At 40.6% G+C, this 18844-nt stretch overlaps 2 protein-coding genes across 2 annotated transcripts in view; both read right to left on the minus strand.

The window, feature by feature from the left end:
• Positions 1–9276: 9276 nt before the first annotated feature.
• Positions 9277–13906, minus strand: LOC310942623 (potassium channel, subfamily K, member 16-like; the record flags this gene model as incomplete). Its single annotated transcript, XM_083908037.1, has 6 exons — positions 9277–9413; positions 11282–11530; positions 11810–11978; positions 12781–12947; positions 13088–13202; positions 13691–13906. 6 exons carry the CDS (start codon positions 13904–13906, stop codon positions 9277–9279), a joined length of 1053 nt encoding a protein of 350 aa, XP_083764163.1.
• A 1527-nt stretch (positions 13907–15433) lies between these two features.
• The window catches only part of kif6 (kinesin family member 6), a gene marked incomplete at both ends in the record, with an annotated part of 50152 nt that continues 46741 nt past the window's right edge, over positions 15434–18844 (minus strand). The window contains 3 exons of the mRNA XM_083908038.1: positions 15434–15642; positions 15794–15962; positions 16681–16847. Of these exons, the coding sequence (XP_083764164.1) occupies positions 15434–15642; positions 15794–15962; positions 16681–16847 (545 nt within the window). The remainder of the gene's footprint in view (positions 15643–15793; positions 15963–16680; positions 16848–18844) is intronic.

An 18844-nucleotide genomic window follows, 5' to 3' on the forward strand; every position in this document is an offset into this window, starting at 1 on the left:
CTCCACAGTGCAGCACAGAGTTCTACACAAACTTCCAGCCTCAGAGGAATTTATCTGTCCAATGGAAACATGTTATATATGACGGCATTGTGCCTGCTAGAGCCTGCAAATGATCACTTTTCCAAATGGTAACTGCTCTTAGCTCCCAGTAGCCTCTGTGGCGGATGTCATTTCCTGTCCCTTAAGTTTCGTTTGACCTTTTTTTAAGGTGGACCTTTAAGGTGGACCTAAAGAGATACTACTAAACCAAGCGTTCTCAACAGGGCTGTTTTGGCAGGGTGATTGAACTGCTGTGGTGCTTCATCCTTATGGTATTTTGACCAAAGCATGTCACAGACATGTTCATTAGGACACCAGGGAACTAGTTTAACTTGGAGAAATAGGGTATAATATGTCCCCTTTAAAGAGATAGTTTGGATTTTTGGATATTAGTTGTATGACATAGATACCAGTCAGTCGTAGAGTGAATGCAACACTGTCAAATACAGTACAATTCAAAGAGTGTCCTGGTTGGGGCTGGTTATTTTGCCACTACTCCTAATGGAAATACAAAAAAACACTTACTGTACCAAATGTACTGTACCAAATTGAGTACACTTGGTGGAAACACAGCTTTAACATGTGTATGTTAAGTACAACTGTGGTTATGCAATGGAATGGAATAATCATACCATTACGCCAATATGCTATCTGATGAAATTGTATAATGGTAAAGTACTACTCTTGAATATGGAGATACTCAGCAACTTAACTCGATCACAATGTTCCCAAAACATCATTGCGTAACAGGGAAAAGCACATCGCATTTTCCATACATTAAACGCTGCTTTTCATAGGCCCGGGACACATAAAACGGATACAAAGCTTTTATTCAACAGCGACCACACAACCGTAAACTACAAACACAGCAAGTGTTCAATTTGAGTCTCATATGACATCAGTCACAAGTTGAGGCTGAAGAACAGCTGCTGTAATTCAGTGTAGACAGCGTCACAGATCCATGCCCTTTACTTTGTAATAGGCATGCATATACAGTATGTGACAATAGCCTGAGGAGCACACCCCACACCCATATAGCTGATCTTCATACAGTATATACTTTATCACACATACGGGCCTTCATCTCTAATTATGGATACTTCTTTCATTCATTTAGTCAATGAACAACTAACTGTATGTCATGAGTTCAGTGTTTTAAACGTAACACTGTAAGAGCATTGTCACAGACAGGGACACAGAAACACTTTTGTCCTCTGTAGTACTATTAGCTCCCTTTGATGGTTTTTTTTTTTAGTTATCGTAGTGCAGACGGGGACCTCAGTGTTCCTCCGCTCTTCACAACACTGTGCGACAACTGTGTGAGGAACGTCAGTTGCCGTGAGGTGACTCTACGGCGCGTCTAGTGCAAGACGCCTTTGCACAAGTTCACACTTTCACAAGGTCAGGGTTTTCCTCGTATGGCTTTACCCCTTAAAATCCCTGGTGTTACAATTAAGAATGCATTGCGTCAAGCATTTCGTGCCATGTTTAATTGCGAGGGAATGTCGTAAATGTAGTAAGTTGCCCATCAAAGCCTGAGCAGATCCATTTGATCTATTATGAATTATATGCAGTATTTGTCTCCTAACCTATTTAAAAGGTGGTGAACAAAATGAACAAAACAAATGTTGTCAGCCTAAACAAATTCTAAATATCCATCTATATTTACTGTATTTTTTAGGCAGGAAAGATGACGTTAGTAAAATCCAAGTGGAAAGACAACTTGTTTCAGTTTGGTTAACTGTAACATGATTAGGTTTAGCATAAAAGAAGGCGTGTACCTTCCGACTTCCTCAGAAATGGTGCTAACACATCCGTACGATCGGCATTTAATCAAAAACATTCAGACTCGTAACGGAAAAGAAAATTCACTTCATGGAGGACTCCCAATATAGCATAAATACTGGTATTTATTCAATCTATATTTCTTTCAGTTAGTTAACACACACTCTTAGAAATAAGGGTTCCAAAAGTGTTCTTCTACAAGGGCTGAGGTTCTACCTGGAACCGTTTGCTTCTGAAAAACCCTTTAACCGAAGAAAGGGTTTTTCAAGGGTTCTTGGTAACACTAATGGTTCCAGTAAGAACCATTTTGATCCAGAGAACCCTTTAAAACCCCTTTCCTGAATAAAGGATTTTAAAAGGGTTCTTTGTGGAAGCCTCCAAAAGGGTGGAACCTTTATTAAAAGGTTCTACCTGGAGCCAATAAGGGTTCTCCTATGAGGACAAGCCAAAGAACTTTATATGGTTCGACTTAGCACTTTTATTTCTAAGTGCAGATGCTCTGGCTGTACATCAACTATGATTTGACCACATAAAGCACTTCACGTTATCACCCTATAGCAAAATATCACCCAGACAAAGACAAACTCAGACAGACACACTGAAGTGTCCACACTGCCAGGCCCCTGTAAGTGACACAGACTCTTTGTAGTGGTTTGTTATCATAGCAGTATGTAAACAGACCACTGTTTCAACTCAACTAACCCAGAAAAAAGGGTGTTGAAATTTTACCCGTAATGTCTCAGTGGGTCAAGCGCAGGTACATTTTTATGCTCCGTAATCTACAAATGATATGTCTCCTGTATGAGGGGAAAAACATGTCATTATTATCACGATCTGTCGAAGGTGAGAGTCGCAGTCAGAGAACAAAGGCTTTTCGCAATCAACAAGACCAAGTGAAAAGATAAGTGAACACGCAGTTGAACAATAACTACCAGAGAGATAAAAAATGTGTTTATACACTGCACAGATTAAGGAGATGTCACTCATAGACCATAGTCTTTTTATCTCTAGTCTGGTGATCCTGAACGTCTCAGCATGTGTTCTTGACATACATTCACACGTTTATGGCTCCCACCGAATGTTACCTATACTGATTTTGGCCCTACTTTCTTCTAGCACTATGAGGTGACCAGAGGTATGACCACTGCATTCTCTTTAAACCAGAGGTCTCAAACTTTTATTTTGAAATTCTGTGAAATATTGTCATAAATCACGATGGGATATTGTGCTTTAATTTTAATTTGATATTGCACACCCTTAACTAAACAGTTTCACTTTTTCCTCCTACTTGACCAGCCCCCTCAGTGGCCCCCAGGTCATTTAGACCCTTGCTTTAAACTGATATCTCAGAAATTCAGTACGAGATTCTTAACATTCGGTACAAGGTTCTCTTCCCTGAATGTAATTTGGTGTTCAAACATTGCAAGCCAAGATCACCGTGACCTCACATTTTGTTTATCAGGAATTGGAGGGAGTTCCATAACCAAAATTCCTGCACTTATGACACGGCAAACATCCATCTATCCATTTACGAGAGCTTAATCATCCACACGAGGGTCCTCGGTCACTGGAGCCGATCCCTGCTGACACGGGGGCCAAAGGTGGGGTACACACGGCACAGGTCGCCAGTGCATCATGGGGCCAACACACTAGAGACGGACAACTGTAACACCTACAGGTAATTTAGAGCGTTCATTTAACCTGTGCATGTTTTTGGACTGTGGGAGGAAACTGGAGAAGACACCCCACACACACACACACTATTCCACTGTGTAGCCCACATAGTAAACAAGACATCTACAAGACGTTGCTCGATACAGTCGACCAACAGTATGTCAGATGGTTCTGGACAGACCTGGATGGAAATGGCCTCTTGAATGGTAAATGGTAAATGGCATGTAATAACTAGCAGAGCCGGGAATCAAACCCCACAACCTTCAAACTTCAAGGACGACTCGCAGTACCACAGAGCTACCGTCGCCCCCCCCAAGGACTCAAATGACTTTACCTGCTGATGTAAACAGACAGCACAGGTGTACAGTATGTGCTGCCGACTTTGACTCCATCACATGATCATGTGACAGATAGATGTGTGTGTGTGTGTGTGCATGTGCCCTGTTAATGAGTACTGAGGAAGTTCAACTCCTGCACCGTTTTGGGCAGGTCACCAAGGCCTGAGATTATGTTGTATCTGGTCTCGCTCTGCGATTAGTCAAAACAGTTTTGAGCGTGTGACCTTGCCACTTCGTTGTTCATGTTTGCTTTGTGGGCGAATGCTCGCAAACACCCTGTTCTCTTACTAGTGTCTTCTTGTGTCGGTGTACGTGTGCACTGACGTAAAGTCACCACCCCCTCATTGACAAATGTGTGGAGACACATATTGAGCTTTTTGGTAACTCACCTGCACTATTTATTTATGTGAAACTCTGGGGACTCACTTAAAGCTGGAGTGTGTGATTTTTTTTTTGCTGTTGGTGTTCTTATGCTCTCCCTGTGAAGAGAAACCATTTAACATTACTTGTGTGCTGTGTTCTTCACTGCAAAACAGGCTCTGTCAAGCAATACTATCAGACCTGAGTGAGGGAGGATTTGTGTGTATGCAGCAGCAGTGCAGGGGCGGGCGGGGACAAGAAGAATAAATGGAGTCAAACTGAACTTTTTCTTAATTTTTGTGGGAACTTATTTGTCATGCAAATAGTTGATGAAAGAAATCACTTCCTGTTAGAGATTTGGCGAGCTGACTTAACACTTTGTCGAAAAATTGTATAAGAAAAACTAGCGTTAATGGCGTGACGTCATGTTTACGTGACTCCCGATTGTTAAAATGAGTCTCTAAAGTAACGCTAAACTTTAAAAATAGAGGCACACATCATTCAGCCGGAGACGCGCTAACGACGCTAAAGGGGCTAATGCAGCTAACGGAGCTAACTGGTAAACGGTGCCTGGATCGTAAACAAAACGCCACGCGCGTCTTTTTCCAGTCAGTCAGCCGTTATCTATCTATCTATCTATCTATCTATCTATCTATCTATCTATCTATCTATCTATCTATCTATCTATCTATCTATCTATCTATCTATCTATCTATCTATCTATCTATCTATCTATCTATCTATCTATCTATCTATCTATCTATCTATCTATCTATCTATCTATCTATCTATCTATCTATCTATCTATCTATCTATCTATCTATATATCTATCTATCTATCTATCTATCTATGATAGTGGTGGAATGATTTGGGACGTTACAAGTTAAAAATGATTTTATTTCCTCCTGGTTTGTCTAATAAAACCTCCCTCTGTTCAGTTTGGTCTTCTGATTATCTGTTCTCACAGCACAGGCTGCCGTCCTCCTGACTGTATCTCCGAGTTGTGCTTACCGCTGCCAACTTAGCATGACCCTATCCGCGCCCTCGGCCGATTACAGTAATTGTTTGGGATTTGCACGAAGCCCAGCTTTTACGGTGCCTCGTAAGGAACGTAAACACGAAAGGCCGGCGTCAGCTGTGTTGCAGATAGATAGACAGAACTATGCTGGGTGAGGAGAGAAAAAGGAGGAAGAAAAAGAATCCACACATGATTTTAGAGGCAGGATGTGCATGTTGTCCTCCCATTGGCTCACAACAGGGAGTTGGGGTCCAATGAGTGGGAATGAAAGAGACACGCATAAGGCAAACACATCAGGTGAGCGACACTACTAATACTAGGGGCCAAATGTGAAAAAGCAATAAAGGACGATGAACAGGGACACTTAAATACAAAATTCACTTTTACTTTTACTCTGTGACATTTCCTTTAACTATCTTTTTTACTCGTTACTACCAAATAAAATCAGAGGAAGAGTTGGTCATTTATATAGAGCTTTTCTAGATCTATCTTTACTATAGTTTTGCCATTCACTATACGATTCAACATGGTTAACCCCATGTTGCATCGTGTCTTGCTCAAGGACACGTAGAGACAACCACAACATTCCAGTTGAAACTTCAACTTCTACCAATGTCTTCTTCTGGTATCCCTTTTAGGTACTTTATAGTCATATTTTCGACAACATTGCATCAGGACATCCCTTTAATATTTACCCCAGCATAAAATGTGTCATTCACCTTTAGACCTATCACTTAAGCATTAGTCATTTATTGCGGTAATATTCTGCAGTATCTAGATTAGCTTGAAATTCCTTTTTTATCTCCGTCTCGCTGTTTTTTTTTTTCCTTTTGCCAGATCCGAGCAGATGCTTTGGGTGTCAATGATTAACAGCCGCAGAAATGTTGTGATGAAAGCGCGCTGATAACCAGCTGTTAATATCGGTCAAGTCACCTTTTTGGTTTCCCTCACAAACCGCACCCCCCCCCCCCTCCCCAACGTCTGCAGTTAATAGAGTAGTAGAACAATATACGGTTCTTCGGCTTGTCCTGATAGGAGAACCCTTTTTGGTTCCAGATGTACCAAAGTGGAACCCCTAGTGTTACCAAGAACCCTTTTAAAACCCTTTATTCAAAGTGGTTTTAAAGGGTTCTCTGGATCAAAATGGTTCTTAGGAAGGGTTTTTCAGAAGCAAATGGTTCCAGGTAGAACCTTAGCCCTTGTAGAAGGACTATTTTGGAACCCTTATCTCTAAGAATGTACGACTTTATGTGCACCACCATCTGTGCGCTATATGTGTTGAATGAAGCACAAATCAGATGTTTTTATAGTATGAACACAATAGTCCTACGACGGTTTAGTGTTAATCCAGCCTGGCTTCACTTTATAACAACATGAGGCTTTTTTGTCACCAGTGGGAAAAGAAAAACACACTCTACGGTGAGCTAATGAGATGTCCTAGGTGTAAAAAAGACACGTGTTACTTAAGTCACCGACACTAAAGCACAAAGGATAATATTTGTTGAGGCTACCGTTACATTCTTAATCATACGCACAAAGCTTCACCCCGTAGGACGAGTTTGCTATTCAAACACAGATGTTCCATAGATGTGTCATCCTCTGTGTTGATGCATTAGTTTGTGTTGTTCATCGTTTTCTGTCTAAAATCATGTCCGTTCATGTGTTTTGGTTGCACTGTGCGTGTGAGACCACGGCATAACACACACTTGACACTTCAAAGACCTGCCTATATACTACAGCATCCCGTGTAGCCTACACACCGACAGACACACCTACATAGTTCGCATACTCTGCAGCGTGTGAAACATGTGCTTCGTTTTGTCAGCCAAAAAAAAAACAGGTAGGTATTATAGGATAAGTTGAATGCAATCATTTTATGCAGATTTTTGCATGGGTTTTATGTTCTAGATCAAGGTTTTTAACTCCTGGTCCTGAGGAGCCACTGTCCTGCATGTTTTGGGTGATTCCCTGAGGTGTGTTGGAGCAGGGAAACACCTAAATCATGCAGGACAGCGGCTCCTCAGGACCAGGAGTGAGAAACCCTGTTCTAGAGTGAAGTGACAGAGCAAGATGGTGCATGTGGGGGAAACTAGAGTACAGTAATGAAAAGGATAATGTATCTTTTGGAGGTGCAGCACATGAGTCTACATTCAAATTGGCCATTCCATGCAATCCATAGCCCATAACTTGTGCTTGTCATTGTTGCACGAATGTCGCTCCCCTTTGGATTTTTACATTTGAACCATCAGCAATTTGGACTTGATTGAAGCCTGATGATTAGACTTCAACATGTATTCTCTGAATCACTTTTCAGTGTTTGCTGCCATAAGTTCAACAAGATAGTTTGGCTTGAGATGGATCCTTAAGTTGTTGCAAAAGGTTGCATTTCTCGGCAGATTAGTCATGAGCAGACTTTGAAGGATGCAGCCCCTAAATTGAGACACCAAGGGCTCACGGGGGGCCTGAAGCCCAAGCCTCTGCACAACTATCCAAATATCTTCACTTTTTACATTATTAACCCCCGATACCCTCAGCCAAATGGGCCCCTTAGGCTATGTATGGTTAAAACCTTTGTGGCTCATACTCCATCCAGGGTGATAAGGATAAGAGCATGAGAGGAGAAGGCTGCAACATTAAAGATGCTGAAGAAGAAGAAGAGGAATAGACACAGGAAGTATCTATGGTGTTTCTGGTTTAACGGCTCTGAGTGACACAGGTGTGTCTTCGGCATTTGTTTGATCTGAAAGGCATTCAGGAGTAGCATAAGTAGCGTCACTCTTATCTCTTTTAAAAACAAGGGGAGGACACGGTCTGCACGGGGGGGGGGGGGAACGTGCACCTGGAGCAGCAATGCACAGAGAAAAACTCAGAGGGACAGTTATTTTTGTTCTCGGCTCAGGACACCATCAGAAATATGTGTTTAGCTGCCATTGCAATGTTCTAGAAATAGCCTGATGAGGCAGGCAACTAAATCCACATGGTCAATGTTGGGGAAAAGCTCACGAACCTTTTAACATTCCTCTAACTCATTCATTCTATACATAATATGTCTGGAACCAGAGCCGGCCCATGAGGCATAAGTGAACTAAGCGACTGCTCAATAGTGTGTGGAGAAAGAAGATACCTTCAGATATATTTAGATTTGAGCTTAAGTTATTTGGTTTTATTTTGTAGTTGAAGATTTGCTCATTTAGTGCACATCGGCACATCTGTTCTAAGATTTAAAATCTCAGTTGAACGCACACACGCCTGACCCAGGACTTTACCATTCCAAACCGTACTGTACTGTACCAAAGTGAACCGTACCATGATACAGTATTAGCCCTCTAAGGGTGACACTGGATAGGTGTAAACAACACAATGCTAATTAATATACAGTTTATAGTGTTCCATTGGTATCAAAAATAATCAAATACCATCTACTCTGATGTGGTGTGAGGGCCCCCCCAAATCATTTTCAGCTTAGGGCCCTATAAAGGCTTGCCCCGGCCCTGCTCAGATCTCTGAATTAACAATATTCTTCAAAGTTATTATGGAATTATTGATGAATAAAGCAACTATTATATACTGTGTCATCCGTGCATGCAGACATGGGCCAACATGGTTTCTTTGCAGCACTTAGATTTCTGTCAGTTGCTTCTTTGAGGCACACACACACACACACACAAACGCGACCTCCGACCTTTGCAAAAAAAGAAAAAAAGAAAAAGTGTAGTCATGCATGAAGTGCAGCACTCAGGAATGTAAAAACGCTCTGATATTTCACACGTGATCGCCACTTTTGCCACTGCTTTTATGTTTTTAAACAGTAATGACCAAGGACAGCTCAGTCAAGTGACATATCATACAGTAAATGCTGTTTTGATCTGCTGAAAACCATGGTATATTAGTTTTCACTCAATTATCCATGGAGAAAGAGTCTGCTGTCTGGAATTTTGCACACCCCCACCCCAATTTTTTTTCTTTTTATAAAACTGACTTCATTTCTCTTGTTTTAACATCCATCACTTTCTACTTTTTCCATTCTCTTGCCCCTGCTGCTTGCCGTCTGCGTTTGTCATTCACTCCTCCACAGCGTAGACTGTCTCGCTCTGTGATATATGATCCTCAGGAGGTTTTTGCAGGCCGCCTTGGAGGGCTACCATGTCCTGCAGTAGTGCTTTTTCCAGTTCGAGCCTCAGTGAAAGGAAGCAATCGGCTAAAACAAAGCACAACACGAAAGAACCGTCGTGTTCGGTGATGTAAAAAGTTCAAGAAATGACATCAGACGTTGGACAACAACTTATCTGGACATCAAATTAGATTTAGTGCAGTAAAAAAGTCATGTTTGCTGTAAGAATGTGATCAGTATAGTTTAATTGATTAATTCAAACTCTATTATACAGCATAAATGTCTGCTGCACAGTACAGTGCATTTGCCGCCTTCGCTTTTGATTTGAAATGTAATTTCTCCAAATTGTGTTACAGTTGCAGCACCTTGTGGACACAAAGCACATTACAGGTTTAATCTGAGCTAAGATCTTCTCAAACATTAGGACAGTCATAAAAAAAGAGATTGATTTATTGAGGTAAATTGCAGTTTTAATAATGTGTTTAGATAACAACTAATGTGGGAACATAACTTAAAGATTTAACTGTACAATGATGTAGTGACATCTAGTGGTGAAGTAGCATATTGTCGCAACAGAGTTGGCCAGTAAATGTGTATATATACCTTAGAAAAACAGCATAATCTGTTCCTGCCTTGTTATTCAAACGTATTTTAATAATATATTTATAATCATCTCTGAAAGGAAAATATCAAGTGTTGTCTTCATACAACAGAATGATCAACGACATCATGTTAGTCTTAACTCTGCAGAAACCATGTGACATAATGTACTTTTCTTCAAGGAGTCGATGACACACGGTTTCTGCTGTGTAAATCGAGTCAGAACAAGATACATAAACAAAGTAGAATGTCCACTGCAGAAAGGCCGGAGAGCTGGTATTTGCATAAAAGAAGGTGCCTCTTAGTCAGCCAGGAAATCAACCATCACTTAATTCTTTTTCCCCATTTACGCCCTGTAAATCTCTTAAATGGGATTAATTTGCTAGTTGGATAAAACATTTCCAAACACAAAGATAAAAATCTGTTCCTGAAAAATTGTAATATTGATCCAATTAATGAAAAAACATGTAGAACATGATGCAAAATGTTAAAACTGCTGTTATTCTTTCATATTTATACAATTTCCCAATTCACACACGCTAGTATACTCAACAAAAATATAAACGCACAAACTTGAAATGGTGAACAAAATAGAATGTCATGACAATCTCAGATTGCGTATATTTCAACTCACGAGAGTCACGGAGCATGGCAAAGTGGTGGTCAATATGCGTGACCAGTACACAGACACTCCTTATGGTCTGGTCAATAAAAGGGCACACCAAAATGTGGACTTTTGCCACTTGTCAATATGCCATAAATGTCACAAATCATGAGGGAGCGTGCCATTGGCATGCTTAGTGCTGGGTTGAACGTTACAGCTGTGGCAACACAACTGAATGTGCATCATTCCACGATCATTCCAGGCCACGATCGACAACCTGGTGATGTCCATGCGTCGCCGGTGTACCGCTCTGCGTGAGGCTAATGGTGGACACGCACGTTATTGAAGTTTGTGAACTTGGATCATCGACCCCCATTGTGTTCTTCCTGTCATTACTCCAGGACTTTTGTTTTGAAATTGATCCTAATGCTCGCAAATTAAAGCCACTTTATTGATAAAGTTGTAGTGTCATTTTTGGATAGTTACTCTGTTTTGTCACATAACAATTTTTTTTTTGTGCGTTTATATTTTTGTTGAGTGTAGATACACTATTCTTATATATAGAGATGGGGCTAGAAGGTGTAATATGCTGACATTTGTGCCTGTGGTGTATGTTTGGTTTGAGGATTAAAAGCTGGAAGACGAAGAGAGACTTCTCTTCTTTTAAGACAGTTCTTCGCTGACTCAATAAAAATGAATCTCTTGTTTGGTGGTGCAGAACACGCCACCTCATTTACACAGATTTACTGACTTATCGGAGGCTTCTCCATCTCGTCGTCTTCCCCCTCGCATAAGTCGGGACTGTCAGGTTCTGTGCTGCCAGAACAAGACTCCTCCCCCTGCTTGGGTCCGCCCCACCGCTGTTTGACGAGGTTGTTGAGCTGCTCCATGATGTCGATGGAGTGGTTGATGACCAGAGCCAGCCATGCCAGGCCAAAGAAGATCCACGAGGCCATCAGGACGCTGTACCAGTCTGGGTATTGTTTGTCAGGATTAGTGTCTGTAAAAGACAGACTCATTTAATGCAACACTGTGAAGAGTAAACACAACACTATGATACTGCAGTGGGCAAACAATCATTTTAGACTTTTAAATAAGGCAGCTTGAGGCCAAAAGGGATGTGCAATGGTTTTTATGGTGTTTTAACAGCTCTTTTAATGCCTTTATTGTGTTATGAGGACAATTTTAGTCCAAGACAAATTTCCTTATGGGACAAATAAAGTATATTGACTAATAGATTGATATCAATATCACCCGATAAGAATATAATGTGCTGCACCTGCCACATAATCTCCAAATCCGATGGTGCTGAGGGTGATGAAGCAGTAGTAGATGGTCTGGGAAAAGCTCCAGCCCTCAAATTTCTGGAACACCAGCATGGGCACGATGAAGAAGAGAACTACTCCGAGTATGTAGGACACCAGGTGGACAAAGAAGCGGGACAACTTCTGCAGTAAAATGTAGAAATGATAATAGTTTTCCTCACTTCCCGCATCAGTTTGCCAAGCTGCAGAAATGTTACTGTTGTTGGTGTAATACCCATTTCAGCCACAGGAGGCTGAGGTGCGTCACTGTCTCATTTTGAAAAGAATTGTGTTTTCACATATTTAATTGTTTTCTTTTGACTCCAAACACGGAGTTACTTCACAGTCACGTCTTGAATTTGGCTAAAAAATGCATTTGAATAGGGGAAACGCTTATTATCAATTCCAAATATCATTTGTTTTCTATTGTTGTAAATTGATAATTGGTTGAGATAACCCACACGATGTTAAGGAAAAAGAATATTGAAAACCAAATATTGGGCAGACACGGGACGGCATGACCACTTCCTGTAATAATCTACTTAGTTTAATCCATAGAAGTTTCATGTGCACAAATATGAGGTCCATATGGACACAGAGGGAACTGCTGAACTTAACCAAATGTTTCTGACATTAGCAAACAATGTTGTAATAATGGTAATGCTACAAAAACATGGCTTAATGAGTGGAAAGATGCACTTTAAAATAAATCAGTAGGACAGCATACATTGTCCCATCCCAACCTCAGGGGTGGAAGTCATGTGTTTGATCCATTCATCCATCATGACCTGTTCAATTACACTAATGTTAAATAACCACTACCTGGAGAGAATAACAAATACCTTGACCTCCATTTTATGTTGAGGTATTGATGCGTTTCAGCATTTTGTGGCTAAAAGGTTAATTACAACAGCAAATAATATTAATACTTAATATTTAGACTTACCCTTCGCCCAGTCTTTCCCTCAAAGAAGTCACATATTTTCCTCTCAATAACCAGCATGTACTTGCCCACCCTGTTCAGCACCACTACGTTGAGCGGGATACCAATGAGTGCGAAGAACACGCAGAAGATCTGTCCTTCTGTGGAGCTGGGACTCATGCTGCCATAACCTGCAGAAGAGGAGGCTGTTAACGACTACATTTTTGAGAATCTGATGGCAAATGTGGAACATCCTGCGTAGCATATATGATTTAATCTTTAGAAAAAAGAATTATTTCTTGATCCCCCAAAACTGTGGATGATGTCTGACCTATAGTCGTGACCACAGTTGCAGCAAACACGGCCGAGCTGGTGAACTTCCAGAAGCCGTCTGACGTGTGGTTGTTTTTCAAACTCAGGCCCAACTTTGATGCATCGCTAACGATCTGACCAATGAAAACAAAGAAGGAAACATTACAAAGCTGGACAACAGAGGCGCTCAAACCTCAACAAAATCGACCCAGAGAACGAGGCATGTACACACCTTAGAAAAACATCACCGCACACGTTTGCTGCTGTGTAAATCGAGTCAGAACAAGATACGTAAACAAAGTAGAATCTGGAGAGCTGGTATTTGCATAAAAGAAGGTGCCTCCGAGCCACATGACCACTACAGGCCAAGAAATCAAACCGGACTTGTTTTTTCCCACCCATTTAAGCCCGGTTAATCTCTTAAATGAGATTAATTTGCTTGTTGAACAAACTTAATCTGTACACATGTAGAACTCCACATAATGAAGAAAATATAGATCTACTGTTCATAGAGAGAGCTGCAAAGTGTAATGTGCCTGTTTAGTGCTCTGGTTTGAGGATTAAAACCTGGGTTTTAACAGAGTTATTGTCATATATATGCCATATTATTTCTTCACCTCACCTGAGCCATTTCCTCCAGGGCCTCTTGGTTCAGACAGGTGTACGTCATGAGCAGGTTGCTTCTTCTTATAAGCACTTGACCGATATCCCTCTGTCCGTGCTCTCCCTCCAACTTCCAGAAAACCACCCCGCCGATCAGGACGTAGGCCACGTAAACCAGGCCCAGTATGAGGATGGAGGGCACCGGCACCACGCTGAGCATCTCCTTTATTTTCATCTCAGATAGGACTTTTGATTCCAGATAATCTCAGCGTCTCGGTCAGTTCAGCCGTCAACAGCAAGGAGTGAGTGCTTCCTTGCCTTGGCTCCTTGTCCGTCTGTGCATTGCAGGTAAATGAAACACCAGCTGCGCTACTGTTTTGCAACCAACAATGCAAATCTGTTGGAAAACGAGCAGAAGAGGAAGAAACAGCAGTAGAGGGCTGAGCTGAAGGTGAATATAATGGTTCTTCTGCCCATGAGGAAATGTATTTGTGGTCAAAGAATTCATGACAGGAGCCTTAGCTCAAGATAATCTACAGAAGATTGTGTGATTTCTGGATTCACACACACAGTAGTTCACAAAACCAAAGGGCCTCCACATTATATCTTGCAGTATTCAGTAAAAAACAAAAATCAGTCTTGCTGAGCTCCAGCTGCTGATCGTGAAGCAGCCGCTCACCTCACTTCACCATCTTGATTAATGAGTTTGTTCAAGATAAACGTCTGAGCTCAATTCACTGGAGTTCAGCATCAGCACACAAACACAGATGTGGTCTCGCGAAAAAAACAATATTATGTCACATTACAACTGTCTGAAAAGGCGGTTTGGATCATGTCAGATAAAAACTCATAAACCATGTCACAAAAACACGGCTGCAGCGGTTCTATCTGACGAGGATAGTAAACATACATGTAATACATGATTATTCATTATTGGGGAATTTTGCCGCGATCAGCATTATGTCAAACTTACAATTTCACAAATATATAAAGTTAAAGGTCTTTTATCGATAAGCATAGACTTAAGAATACTTGTTAAGTCTAAAAAAAACATAGAGGATCCTTGATAGATGTAGTGAAATATGAAGGTGAGCACACACATCTGCTCACTATATCATCTGTGATTACAAATATTACCTTTTTCAAGATATTTGCATGAGATTTGCTGTATTGCATGTATTCCTGCTTTGACTATGACTGTGGTTTTTCATTACTCTGCCTACTTATACATAAAAAAAGTAGACATGAGGACAACACAAACTGGAAACACTAGAAAAAGAAGTATTACTCAGCATCACAATGATCCAGAAAGGATAAAGAAGAATGTTGTTTTGTCCCAACACATGCACCGTTTCGTTTCATTCCAGTCCTGCTTTCTTTTCACGATCCTTTTATTTACATTTACATTTTCCCATCTGAATTACTAAATTAGTTAAATTGCTTGTCAGTACAAGTTAAGTCACTTGTGAAATGTCCTTGTTGCCCTTTTGCAAAATAAAATGTGGGCCCTGGTCTGCTGTGCTGCTTCAACTGAGGTAGAATTGTTGAAGAAAAACCTATAATGTGTCAGTTATATAGTGAAACAAATCTTGTTAGGTGAAAGTGAATTGTTTGAAGAAAAAAATAAATATTTACTGTACAAATTTTTTTTCTGACTTACCACTTTCTTCCGTGCTATACATCACACGTTGTATAGTAAACAATCACACAAAATGGCTTCTATCTAATGAATACTACATTTTCTTTATGATTAACCCTAATGTCAGATCTTTGACATGTCCTCAAGTTTACAGGAGGACGTGTCCTCTTCCTCCTCTTGTTTCTTAAAGCCCGGGTGAGTCAAGACGACTACATGCTCCATCATTCTGGTTCCCATGTTGAGGATAAGAGCGAGCCAAGCCAGGGAAAAAATGATCCATATGCCTGCGAGGCCACGGTACAGAGAGATGTACTCTTTGCCCGGGTCAGTCCCTACAAGAACAACCCTTGTCAGAACATGGCAAACTCATCCCAGTCAGTAAATGATGTTATGTGTTATATATTTTAAAAACAGTTATTGTATTGTAAGAAAAAGTGTGGCCATCTGGTTTTACATGAAAGCTTGTTTGCACCCTCTACTCACCCACCACGTAATCTCCAAAACCAATAGTGCTGAGCGTAATGAAGGCGAAATAGAAGCCCTCACCAAACGTCCAGCCTTCCACGTAACTGAACAGCAGAGGAGGGATGACCAGAAAGAGCAGGCTGCCGCTGACGAAAAATAAGCTCATGGCCAGAGCCTCAAATGTTTGCTGGATCAAAAAATATAACCACGGCTCGGATTAGATTCAGGTTTAATTCAAACGTCCGTGCACTAAATAAAGCAAACACGTGTGATAATGACTGAAAACACTAGAAAGTGGTTTGGACCACAACAGCACAGCAGAACATGCAAAAAAACATTTATTTAAAGCAATAAATTAGCATATAATTATATAAATGTGCTCCATTTAATAAGAAATAAGGAAACAGTTTGTCTCATTAATGCAGAAGTAGTGTCATATATAGAGCAATATATAAAACTTGACCTTAAATTAGCAATACCACAATAGTGTAATGATATTATATTATGGTAATATCACCTTATAGCTTATAGCCAATGTATTTCCTGAATACTACTTTGTAAATCCTTTATTAGCACTCTTTTTTTTAATCATTTTATCTCATTCCTCTTTAAACACCTTAAATCAATTAATATTTGTTTTATTTATACTGTTTTTATGTGTGTATATCGACGAGTATGTAAAAGCACTTTGTAAACAGCTGTCAAAGGTGCTATACAAATAAAGCTATTATTATTATAATTATAATATTATGGTGGAAATGGCAAAAATATGACCTCCCCGTCACATAATGACTATTACCATGCCATTACTGTACCATAATGTAAACCTACTGTTACCTGACTGCAAAGTTGTTATAATAAAAAGTAATATTTCAATTTCTGTGGCACACTATCTCCGTCAGTACCTTGTGCGGTCCGACCGAGACCATTCCCCTCTTGAGTCGACCCAGGTGGAAGGTGACCCACTTCCCGAGCTGTTTGAGGAACGCCAGGTTCAGCGGGATGCCACAGAGGGCGTAGAACACGCAGAACACCTGACCAGCCACGGTGCTCGGGGAGAGGTTGCCGTAACCTGTGAGGCAGATTATAATGGACGAGTATCTTTTAAAATTTAATCCTACATTTCTGTATTTTATGTATGTACAGACTGTAAAGCCCTTCGAGGCAAAAGGGTATTTGTGATGTTGGCGTTTATATAAATCAACCTGACTAAATACTCACCTATAGTTGTGACTACAGTGCCTGCAAAAAAGAAGGAGCTGCTGTAATCCCAGTTACTGGGGTTTGTAGAGTTGCCCGAGGGATTGACTCCATTTTCCCAGGCATCCAAAATAACCTGAAAACAGAGACAGATAAAGGGTTTAACATAGTCTTAAACATAAACAAAGAAAGGAATTATTCACTCACTTTTTTTTTTTAAATCTTAATCACACATTACGACTATGTACCTAAGCCAATCATAAAATTGATCTTTCATTCTCTCACCATTAAAAAAAGAAAATTGACCGACATCCCTCACTCATGTCAACATGCAGTAATTACATTGTATGTGTGTTTTGGATTATGACACACTTATCGTTTTTTTGTTTTTTTTTAGGTCAGATTACCGTCATAGCATTTATTACTATCTACCTACGCTAATCATAAAATTGACGTTTAATTTTCTCCATATTTGACAGTTACACATGCACTTTAGCCTCTGTTGCTGACAAAACACAACACAAAAAACATTATTTGTCAAACAATTTCTAATTATTATTATTATTATTAATGATTAAATCCTTAAAGATGGGAAACCTGAACAAATTTCTCCAAGGCGGCTCCGTCTAGGCAGGTGTAATTGGTCAAGAAATTCAGCTTCTCCAGTTGGAAGTGGTCACGGTTGTTGATCTCAGCCTCTCGCTCCAGTATCTGGAAGATTATGGCCCCGACCAGCAAGTATGTGAAGTAAGCCACAGACAAAAGTGCAGTCCAGTTCACTTTGACACGCGCCAACTGGAACCTCGCCATCAAACACACGCTGGTGTTTTCGCGCTCCAAAAAGGAGAAATCCCTTTCAGAAAGGAGTGACAATCAAACGCACGGATCTAATCATGTGTAGAGAACATCCATCACTGCACAATCTCTTCCAGGCAAAGGAACAGGAAGTTGTCACCAAAAAATGTGTTTCTTTTAGAGTAAGCTAGAGGCAGTAATAATAGTTCCCTTGAAATCTGCTTCAAATCACAACCGCATGAAGAAAAGGTGGATGTTTGGTGAAGCTGTATCTTGGGGTGACAGCACTAACTCGGTCGGTAAACATCTCCCCATAATGATCTTGCTCTGATTGGTCAGAGTGGCAGAGATGTTGGGCATTGATTTATAGGTTGCTTGGGTAACGATCAAACTCCTCTTTGCCATTAGGGCGACATCTGGACACACACACACACATACGTTCAGCTGTTTGCACTAATAAGGAAGTGGTGGCGGCATCTTGTCAGCAGAACAAAAGTTAATGTTTTACCGGACTGCTGCTGGTCATCCGAGCACTAACGTCGACTCTTTCCTTGGGACTCGTTTTTTATTCAAATATCAAATTTTACTTCAACCGCAAATGATACAGTTCCTGACGCACTTACCAGAAGCTGCTGTAAAGCAGATTTCATAATGATTCAATTAAATTAAATTAAAAAGCGACGAGCGGTGCCTCAACCTGAGACATGTCAACGGGGATACGTTTAATTTAATTGCGCTTAAACTCATCAGTTTAGAGGCTCGGTTTCTGTAACATCTGTTAGAACAATCAGACGTTTTCCACCACAGTCAGGAGCCGAGCATATTTATGGTCAGGTGGAGAGGAAGGAGAGGACTTTGTGGAGAGGTGTGGAGGGTACGCTACTTGATTGTGAGCCATAAACCAAAGACGCCTCAGGAACAAACCTAATGGAGCTCTGGGGTTTCAGTGTGTTAGTATGATATACATGCACAGTAAAAAATAGACACACAGAATTGACATAAAGTTCTAGAAAATATAGAAGGTTGTCTTCAAGTCAAAGCTAATATCTAAGGTGACGATAAGGAACTTAAGCT

The sequence above is a fragment of the Microchirus variegatus genome, assembly GCF_963457635.1.
Source record: "Microchirus variegatus genome assembly, chromosome: 21".
NCBI classification, from domain to species: domain Eukaryota; kingdom Metazoa; phylum Chordata; class Actinopteri; order Pleuronectiformes; family Soleidae; genus Microchirus; species Microchirus variegatus.